The sequence below is a fragment of the Polistes dominula genome, unplaced genomic scaffold (genome assembly GCF_049000335.1).
Source record: "Polistes dominula isolate Pdom_NZ unplaced genomic scaffold, Pdom_raw_medaka contig_20, whole genome shotgun sequence".
Lineage (NCBI taxonomy): Eukaryota > Metazoa > Arthropoda > Insecta > Hymenoptera > Vespidae > Polistes > Polistes dominula.
In genome coordinates, this window is record NW_028301147.1 from 1917016 (window position 1) to 1928240 (window position 11225).

Below are 11225 nucleotides of genomic sequence, written 5' to 3' on the forward strand. Positions count from 1 at the left end.
TCTTTTTTTCAATAACGAGAAAATGATTTCAGTACCTAAAGACTTACGACCCGACAACAACCCAACTTAGGATGACGATGGATATTTTCTCGTGTTGTAATATTACGAAGTTCGAAAAAGATTTAGGAAACAAATCGAAGATTTTTTTTTTCATAATAATTTTATCAAAATGTTTTATATATATAAAATAAAATAAAATAAAAATATGATTTGAGTATTTCGTATAATTTGATTGAAATTTTTCTGACACAATTATTTGAATAAATTTGTTTAAATAATTTCTGATGTAAATTAGATAGAAATATTAAAGTTTGACACATTATTTAAATGTAATTTTAATGTAAGATAAGAAGAGAAGGAAAGAAATAAATATGACGTTAGGGTAAAGATAGGGGATCAATTTAGTTTGAGAGGAAAGGAAGATTACGTATTTTCCACGGAGATCACAGGGAAGCTTTAAAACGAAATTGCAGGAACGTGCCACCGAGGCTAGACGATGATTCTTGAAATAGGCAATTTAACTCTTTTGCATTTGCCGCCATGCGTGTATGCCACGCGTGAGAGACGTCCTATCCAACATTCTCGATTATCGATGTAATAAAGATGGCAATGGATATTTTTGTGTAATACAAAATTTACACGAACAGTAAAGTTATTTACAAAACAAAATGTTCATTTAAATACCATTACATTTAACATATTTGCGTATACAACATATATATATCGATGTGTTGTTTTTTTAAATATGGGTGTATCATCAACCACATGAAAATTAAAAATAATTTCATCAAATTGTTAAATTAAACTTGCCTAATGATTACACACAATTATATTTAAAAATTGTGTAAATTATACATTAAACAAATATTTTTCTATACAACACATTTAAAAATGTGTGGGTTTTTTAAATACCACGTGTATGATTAACCCTACGAAAATTAAAAATAATTTTCATCAAAATTATTTTATTAAATTTGGATAAAAAAATATTAATAATTTATATTAAAAATATAATTTTATAATTATAATAATTAAAAAATAATAATTATTTTTTAGACTTTGTATAAATTACAAATTAAAAAACATTTTTCTATACAACACATTTAAAAATGTATTAAGTATTTAAATACCACGTGTATTATCAACCATACGAAAATTACAAATAATTTTGATAAATAATATTTAATAATTAAAAAATAATAATTATTTTTATAGAAATGTTCTAAATTATAAATTAAAACCATTTATCTATACAACACATTTAAAAATGTGCAAGATTTCAAAACAAACTTTGACAAAATGTGTTAACATTTAACATACACTTTAATTTATATTTGAAGATATATATATATATATATATACTAATATCGTTTGTCGATATAGGATAGAAAATATTGTTCAATATCTGTTTTCAAATTGATAAAAAAAAAAAAAGTTGTACGAACACATACATATATACATATATATACAAGTCGTGTATAAAGAGACGAATCGTTTCATCTTGAAGTTGGGGAAACTCGTTTACCCGTTAACGTCGGGTACTCTCGGTCCGTTAAATCCGATCGAATTCGTGCACTCGAAATAGATACACGAGAGCAACGAGTTTTGGTAAACCGCAGATCGACGTGTCAACGAATTCGACGATATTCCAGCTGAGGTTATACACACCGAGGTCTGCGGTTGACGTCGATTAATCATTCGTGGCTCGCGAACACGTGTCTCTCTCTCTCTCACTCTCTCCCTCACTCTCTCTCTCTCTCTCTCTTTATACACACATGCATATATTCTCAACCAACAAATATTCATGCATACACCATGTATATGTTTTCGTGTTTGCTTCCATGTGAGTTTCCTGCTCGTGCGAAGAACGACGTTGAGCTGACTTGCAACTACGAACCACCACCGCCTATCATATTAACGGATAATTGAAAGATATCCGGTCGGAAAGCGGCTACGTGATTTTTTGTGACGTCACCAAAGGACAACGATGACAACGAAAAAAGAAACGAGATGACACGTTTGCGGTCTCAACGATCGAAGGGTGGTGACTTGCATCACCAACCAAACCCTTATCCCCTGATTCTTTCTCTCATCCCCCGTTGAGGATATTTTCTATTCCTCTTTTCATTAAACTATAATCGAATCGTTAATTTTTTTTTTTTTCATATATTTGTTAAAAAATTCATTAATTACAATTATGTTATTTGGAGAATGAAATTGGGATGCAAATGTTAGTGATGATTTTTCTATGAACGTTAAAAAGGATATCAATGTTTGTTATAAGTTTATTTTTGATTTGTTTTCAATTGAATAATTTTCTTGAATATATTTAATTACATATCGTTGTAAATAGTAATTTTCTTCTTTTTTTTTTTTTTTTCTTTTTGTATTTTCCGTATCAAATTTATGAATATAATTAATGTGCATTTTATTATTATATACCCGTTGTATTATTCACTAACGAAAGATACGTTTTTATCGTATGCAATGATACTTCGATTTAATTGAGACAAGTTCGATCAGAAAAGGACGAGAGTTCATCCGTTTATTACAGTTTCAATAAACGGATTTGAGATTATATTCTGTTTATCCTATGTTACTCTGTTGTGTTATGTAACGGCATTATTGGAAAATGATTAGTCGGTATAATGCTCGTTTTATACCACACGTAATAATATTTGTTTGTAATTGTAACAATACACGTTGGGGGGAGGGGTGGGGGTTGGGTGGGGTGGGGGCGGGGGTTGTTGGATAATTGACAACTCTGTTTCTACCAACGTGAGTAATAGCAATACGTTCGGAAAACGATATCGTGTGCATCACCGATGGCACGCATGCTTGTTAAACATTCACATTTCATCGATACATTGTGATTCTCTTTCTCTCATTAATATCATAAACTCTTATTAAGAAACTTTCTCTCTACTCGTTTCTTTAATACAATGATTTTTTATAATTAATAAACAACAATTGTGAAAATTATTTCAAGTGTATGATAAAAGTATGGAATGTTTGAATTATCATTATTCAATGGGATCAATTTAAAATCATATAAAATCTCGGTAATAAAAATTTATCATTTTTAAAAGTTTGATTTTTTGTGTGTATAAATAAAAATCGGAAATTTATCAAAGTGGAACAACAAATATATTCAACATATGCGTAATTTAAAATTGGTAAATTAAATCATAAATTTTTCTCGTAAAGTAGAAAAATATTTTTAATCATTTTGTTAATTAAACAATTGTAGAGAGGTACAAGAGAAATTTTGTATTCTTTTTTTTTTTTTAAATAATATAAAAATCATATTGCTAAATTGTGACAAATATAAAAAAATAAAATGATCAGATATAAGAGTAAAAAGTTCGTTTGTATCGAACCCTGTAAAAGGTTGCTACGTTTAAAAGACCGCGACATCGTAAACAAAGCTTTATTTTTCTCTTTTCCTCTCTCTTTCTCTTTCTCTCTCTCTCTCTCTCTCTCTCTCTCTCTTTCTCTCTTTCACTATTCCATGCGATATTAATAATAACCAGGGCGATTCTCGTAGCACGTAGGCCTTTCAGCGTTTAAGTTGGCTTGGTCTCGTGACGGGCCGCCGTCGTATGAAAACATTCTTCGTCGATTTACTTTCGAGAATTCAGGCATAAACGTTGACGTATTTAAGGGAAGCTGTAAACCATCTATTTTGGTGTCAGGAATGGTCGACCACCGTCTTGGATTATCGTTTCGTTATAAGAGTACCAAAAGATTTTAGTGCTACCGAAGTGTAGTCTTTCATTTGCCTACCAACGAAGGTCGATCTAAAACCATATGGGATAACTTTGAAATCTTAAGAACTTGAATCACATGTATGTGTGTGTGTCACGTTCCAGAGAAATCTCAGTAAGCAACTAAAACATTCAATCTTTAACAAGTCATGACCAATTTCTACTCAAATATTTCCTAATTGATTACGAATTTTCTAAATGAAAGATATCCAAATTAAAATACTTTATGAAATATTTAAACGAAAACACCTTCAAATATTTCCTAGTTGATTGGAAATTTTCCGAATAAGAACAAAAATATTAAGAAAAATTTCTACGAATTAAAACAATTTAATAATTATTATTATCACATCTATTAATTAAAATTAAAATTTGTATTAAAAATTATTCGAAACAAATTAGAAATCTACTCAACACAGACACGATTAGAATTATAACTTATTACCCTAAATAATTAATTATCTTTAACACTTAAATAATTATTATTATCACATCTATTAATTAGGTTTGAAATTTGTATTAAAATATAATTCGTAACGAATTAGAAATAATTTCAACAAAGATACAATTTTAATTATTAGTTATTAACTAATTAATAAAATAAATAATTATTTAATTAAATTATTTATAATAATTATTGAATAATTTTAAATAATTATTTAATAATTAAATAATCATGTAATTAAAATAATTAATATTATAAACTGGCATTAGGAACTCGAAAGTTCATTGCCGCAAATACCAAATCCCGCCATTGTTCCCGTCCCTGAGCGCTATCCTTCCATTCGCGGTCTTCGTATCCTATTTCTTTCAGAAATTAAAATAATTACATTATGTTTATTAAATAATCTTAAAATAAAATTAAAATAATTCAAATAATGTTTATTAAATATTTTTATTTTCTAGATCAAAGGATGATTTAATTTGAAATTCTGTTGAAAGATTATTACAAAAAAAAAAAACAAACAAACCAGGGTAGAATTCGAAGAAATCAGGTTTGATAATTCGTGGTAGAAGAATAAGAATAAGAAAAAGAAAAAAAAAAAAGATGAAGAAGAAGAATAAGAAAAGGGATTCTCGAAAGAAGAATTTTATCTAATCGCGATGAGCGTCTTCTTCTCGTCTCACGATGAGTCGCAGTTATATCGGAATTGCTATCGCTACCAAGAGAAAGAGAGAAAGATAGTAAGAGAGAGAGAGAGAGAGAGAGAGAGAGAGAGAGAGAGTAAGAGTAAAGAGTAAAGAGGTTTGGGAAGGTAAAAGGGAAAGAAGAGGAAGGGAGGTTGGTTAGATTTGCTGCTCGAACGGCGGTACGACAAGGAGTTATGATATCGGCACCGATCGCGGTGCCAAGTGAAAACACGCTGGCGTGAGTAATATACAACCATAGGGCGATCTTTTATGGTGCAAGGGACTCCGTAGGGAATGATCCGCGGCTACGTTGAGATAGGATCGTTCTAACCCCACCGAGAAAATCAAAGAGTGAGTGAGAGAGAGAGAGAGAGAGAGGGTCAAAGAGTAGAGAACTCGGACCAGTCAACGATTCTAGTCGTAAATAAAACCGTCTTTGCTACCAACTACCAATCTACTATACTAACTTACAAGATCACCCTAAGTACGTAATTACCTTTATGTAAAGGAACAATACCTTTTTTTTTTAACACCTAACCTAGTTATCATGCACGATAGATTGAACGTGTCCTGTAATTTGAACAAAATTTGGTGATGATGCATAAAATTGTACATTATTTGTTTGTAAATAAAGGAATGTTATATTGTTTAGTATTTAATTAGCTAAAATATTATTCCATGTTAAGATATAGGTTTATTTTTTTTATTTAAGTTGTCATTTGATTGCTCACGATAGAAATAGGTGTACGCAATGTATCGGTAGGCTTAGGCTATTAATTATTATGCTAACATTATTTTTCATATTTAAAAATTACCAAAAACAATTATATCTTTATATATTAAAGAAAAAAAATCAATACATTATTCAAATAATTAATAATTAAATTGATCAACTGAAAAGTTAACCTTACTTTTAGTTTTGGTATTATTATTTCAATCAATTTAACAAAAATAAAAAGTAAATGATCGAAATAACAATGTCTGAGTCTGACTTTAAAATCGACCATGCTTTTATTAAACGTAAAAGAGAAAAGAGAGAGAGAGAGAGAGATCATGGGACTTAGAAAGCATAGTAAATGAGCTACCGAAGAAACTTTTGGGCGTGCTCATACAAGGGCCGATTAGACTGGCAGGACGCCCGCGATTTGTATGATTAGATAGGTCTTTGAATTCGGAGATTCACGTTGCCTTTAAATAACAGACTCTAAGAGTTGGCTGTTGATTACGTTGAGTTCAGATTTCGTGACCGTTAAAAACAGCAACACGCATCCGACATTTAACTACGATAAAGCTCGTTCTTTCGTTCGTTTCGTTCGGAATTATAAGAAATTCGAAATAAATAGCGAGCAAGTGGAATAGAAAAAAGAAGGAAGAAGGTTTCATTAATAGTTAGAACAAAAAAAAATAAGAAGAACCATAAGTACACGTGTCTGGCCAAGGAAGAAGGGAAGATTTAGCGAGTAAGCGTGACTCTTCTACTCGACAGGTGTGCCGGATTGGGATTAATGCGAATCTTCTTTTCTCTCTTTATCTTTCTTATAAGAACTAAAAAAAAAACTAATAAAAGACTTTTAAGATGCACCCGAATCAACCAACTTGTATATACGGCAATTTTGGTTGCTGCGAAAGAATCGAACCCTTCGATATCTGGTTTTAATCGTACGTGCCAATGAACGAGGATAATTTCACGGGGGTTGTTATATTCTTTTTCCTTAATACGAACTCCCATGATTTTATCCTCTTGTTTTAATTTTGTTTTGTTTTTTATTTTCTTTGATTTTGTTTCGATAAGTACTTACCAAAGAAGAGATGATTTTTCTCAAACCTAACCTCTTTCATTCGATGATGAAAAGTTTGCTCGTGTTCGCAGACCAAGTGTTGATTTAATTAATTGTTCGAATAATTTGTATATATTTATATATTTTTTTGCTTTCTTTTTTCTTCTTCTTTTATGACGTTGGTGATCACAAATTTACGATTTCGATTACGTTGTCGGGATTTTCTTTTTTTGTTCGGTATATTCGCGTAGCCAGATCGGTATCGGGCTGTAGGATACTAAAATTACTGTCATCGTTTAAAAGAAAACAATTGAATTGAATGAGTCAATTGAATCGTTAAATTTTTTATCGTACGTCTTGTTATCAATGATTTATTTATTGAGATATGAACAGCTGTCATGATACAATCAAAAAAGAATATTTGTTTACTAAAAAAATGATTTATATTATATGAAATTAATTTGAATTAAGTATTATCATTATCATTGTCAAGGTAAACGATTTTGTCAATTTCAGGTTTTCGTACTTTCATTTTAATTGGTCGAGTGTCTTTGATCTCTTCGGTTTTAAGATACGAATAATTTTTCATCTCGTAAATCCTTTTAAATTCTTCTGTTGTCATAGCTAAAATATTAATTAAAAATATAATTGAAATTTATTTGAACGATCTTTGTTATTGTAATATTCATTCGAAGTTAAAAAGACCCAATTTTTAATGAGTTAGTATTATTTTATAATTTAAAAAGTTTGTTTAATACACATCTTCTATTTTTTTTTTTGCAAATTACTAAAATTAAATGAACAATAATTTACGTATTAATTTAAATAATCACATGGTTCGGTTTCTAATCGCGTGACGGTCTGCAGTTCTTTTTCTTTCTTAACAGATGTTGCAGTCTTAAACTGATGTTCCTGTACCAGATTGCTAATCTCTAACACAAGATTGATTTATCTCGTTGAATTAAGATACTGACATGTGATTAATAAAAAAAAAAAAAATTAAAATGAAAATCAAACTTACTATACTCTGGAACATCTTCTTTAATTTCTATTTTATTAGAAACGGATTGTGGTTGACTGTCATGATGATCAGTTTCTTCAGAAATTAGTGTACCTTTTTCCGGAGTATCTGAAACATTTTCTACTTTGTTGATTCGATCATTTTTTTCATTTCTGTTTAACGATTGGACAAAAGTTTTTTTATTGTTTGATAATTCAGACCCTTCCTCCATCCCTTTCCGATTCTGGGAATCTGTAAACAAATAAAAAAAAAAAATGATTTGTTATTTTTGGATTGCAATATTATTGTATTATTTTCTGAAATATTTTTTATAATTTTTCTAGCCCCGAAAATATTTACGTTCCGGCAACTATTTACTCCGGGTTCTGTTAAATAAACGAATTAAGATGATTGCAAATAAAATGAATGTTAAAATAATAAACGATTGATTGTTAAATTAAAAAAATAAATGGAAGGACCCGGGGTAAATACTCACCGGAAGTCAAAATGAGTCCAACGATGAAATTTCCTACGAGAAACATCATCGATACCACGCCGTAGACATTCAGGAATGATTTGATGATCCAACGAAGACATGCAAAATTTTCTTTCATTCATTTTTCTAGGTTGATAAATTTTCTTCACTTTTTTCGTACGATTACGATCTTCGATGTCTGCTTGATAAAATTTATCATTGATATGAGAATCATGAGAAATCTTTCTAATTGGTTGTTTCTCTTTCTGAGTTGAAGAAGTTTTCGAATCCTCTGAACTGTGAATACCAGAAGAACCAATAATCTTTGAACTTTTAGTACCAACATCTTCCGAAATCCTTTTTCGATTTTGATCACTTTGCAAAGTTTTTAAAATTGTATCCTCAAACGTTTTCTTACGTGGTAATCGCCATTTGTTGAAGTGTTCTCGACTATACGGATATGGGTCACCCGGTATTCGAATAAATTCATCATTCCCATGAACTTCTATCTCCATTTTATTGTCATCTTCTTCCTCTAATTCTCTCGAGTTTGATTCTTTCATTGTTTCTCCTTCTTCAGCAGTTTGATTGTCAATTTGATTTAATTCATGTTTTGCATCAGCATATTTGGCTTCCTCGTAATAAGATTCATTGAAACAGGTATATGGATAATCGTCATTGACATAATTTTTCGTATTCATCATTTCATCGTCCAACGTTTGAGCATTGGATTCATCTTGTTTAGGTTTTGAAGAAATGGTCACTGATAATGGCAAACGTGCATCACCCTGATTCGAATGATTAAGAGAAATCACTCGTTCACCGTCTACTGCATCCAAAGTTTGTGTAAAATTAGCACTCGTTTTCTTCTCATCATGTTTGCTAATTCCCGATTGAAAGTCAGTTGATAACGAGGATCGTTTGCTTTCATTCGAAGTACCTTCGTCAGTATTTTCTAACTCCCTAGTAGCGGACGATCTAGCAAAAGCTTTTTGATCAGATTGCACTTTAGTTTTAGAAACTTGTTGATTTTGAGCGTTAGATCGTTGAGTACTTTCTGAATCCGCGTTAGAATTCGAATGAGACATACTGATGTTTTTTCTAATTAAGATCTTATCCAAAATATTTTCTTTATTATTAAACAACATAGTGTGATACTTTCTATTGTCAAACTTTTGTGTTTCTATCATACTACCGGGTCGAATATTATCCGTACTTTTCATTGATTTGCGATCAGAACTAACAGAATCTTCCAATTCTTCCTCGTTACTGATTTCATTATTCAAAGGCTTCACTATTTCAATGTCCAACTTTGGTATCGGTGGTTCAGGACGAATTGATACCTTGTCCAATTGTAATTCTACCAATTCTTGTTCAACTTTCTTTTCAGGTGGTGGCTTTGATTTATCGACCAAGGTTCGCCATGCTGATATCTCACTATCCAATGTCCAATCTGGTTCTTCTATTGCATTTGTATCATCCTTTACTTTTTCAGTTTTAATCATGTTCAAATCATCAATCTTGTCATCAGATTTTGAATAATTCTTGTCAAATGATGATAACATTGAATTGTCAGAAAGTATTTCAGATTGTGAAATATTTTGAACTGTTTTGTTAGAATTGTTGGAAATATTTGAATCAATTGTTTCTTTGAACATTAAAATGTTCATTTTAGATGACACGTATCTTTTGCAGATTGGCATATTTGAACTGTAACTTGTTGCATTTCGTGTCATTGCAAGATTGTTCACGTACTGTGTACTTTGTCCAATATTTATTTGAAGAAAATGTCCAGTTCTATTGACAAAAGGATCGTTAGTATTAACAACAGGTTTTTTCTTTTCTTTTTTCTTTTTCTGATCCTTCTTATCCTGTTTCTCAGGCATATTGGGTTCTCTAATTGGTGGTCTTGAAGTTTGTGGCACTAAACTTGTCTCGTTTTTTACTTCAATGTGATTGTCAACATTTCGAGAAAATGTATTACAACAAATTAAAGATTTTGTTGCCATTGGAAAATGATTACATGGATCAAAATTAAATAAAGAATCATTAATATGATAATCATATTCCTTAATATTATAAAAATTGTACAATTTGTTATTAATCCTCTGTCCAATAGCATTTTTCTTCTTTGATGATAAACTTTGATTTATTTGACAATTGAAAAGTCTATTTTTGAAATATGTGGATCGTGCTAGTATCGATTGACGATTAATACTCTTGTCATGAACTTCGTAGCTGATGTTGTCTAAAAATTTTGAGGTTAAAACTGAACTTCAATCATTAAACTTATCGTAAGAAATTCGAATGTTTTTCTATGAAATATCACAATACTAATTATTCAATTAATATTAATTAACAAATATCGAATATTATTAAATGTCTCACCCGATTTGTTGAAGATATTTTTTAATTTAGATAGAAAACCAGATTTTTTATCTGAATTATTATCACTCGCATCTCGAATAGAAGCTGTAAAAAAATAAATAATAAACGTAGTTTATATGGAAAATAAAATTTAGGTCTTATTTAGTAATAACTAACTTGTCGAAAAGCTTTTTTCAATTGGTGATCCAAATAAATTTTGTGTAAATCCTGTTGGTAGTTTGTGACGTCGAAGAAGCATGGTACTTCTCGTTGATGATACAAACGCACACATTGTTTTATTATTAACTATACTGGTACAATTTGGACGTTTAATGGAAATTCATCGAAAGTTAATCTTGTTTATCGATGACTTTCTTAGAAAAGAGAGAAAACAAAAAAAAGAATTCGTGCCGAGAGAAGTTCATTAGATTTTTCTCTTTTACGTCATTTCTGTACTGTTTTTTGTTCGTTTGCTACTTTCGTTTGTTGAAACGAGCGAAAACACACAACAGTTGTATCATATTTTTTTTCATTTTCTATTCTACATTATTTTCATATTTCAAAGTGATCAAAAAAATGTTCCTAAATTTGCCGATAAATGAAATAAAATAAGTTACTTTATACAGTATTGTTTTATATTAAATATTTTTGTTTCCAAAATATTGTTAAATATATTAAATTTATAAGACCAAAATATATTACTCTAT

General features: G+C 30.0%; 1 protein-coding gene across 1 annotated transcript in view; it reads right to left on the reverse strand.

Moving 5' to 3' along the window:
• The window catches only part of LOC149030892 (uncharacterized), a 30298-nt gene extending 19488 nt beyond the window's left edge, over positions 1-10810 (reverse strand). The window contains exons 1-7 of the mRNA XM_089177280.1: positions 10696-10810; positions 10540-10623; positions 8173-10399; positions 8055-8062; positions 7698-7928; positions 7510-7608; positions 7203-7300 (exon numbers count right to left, since the gene is read on the reverse strand). Coding sequence (XP_089033406.1) covers positions 7203-7300; positions 7510-7608; positions 7698-7928; positions 8055-8062; positions 8173-10399; positions 10540-10623; positions 10696-10810 — 2862 coding nt within the window. The remainder of the gene's footprint in view (positions 1-7202; positions 7301-7509; positions 7609-7697; positions 7929-8054; positions 8063-8172; positions 10400-10539; positions 10624-10695) is intronic.
• Positions 10811-11225: the final 415 nt, after the last annotated feature.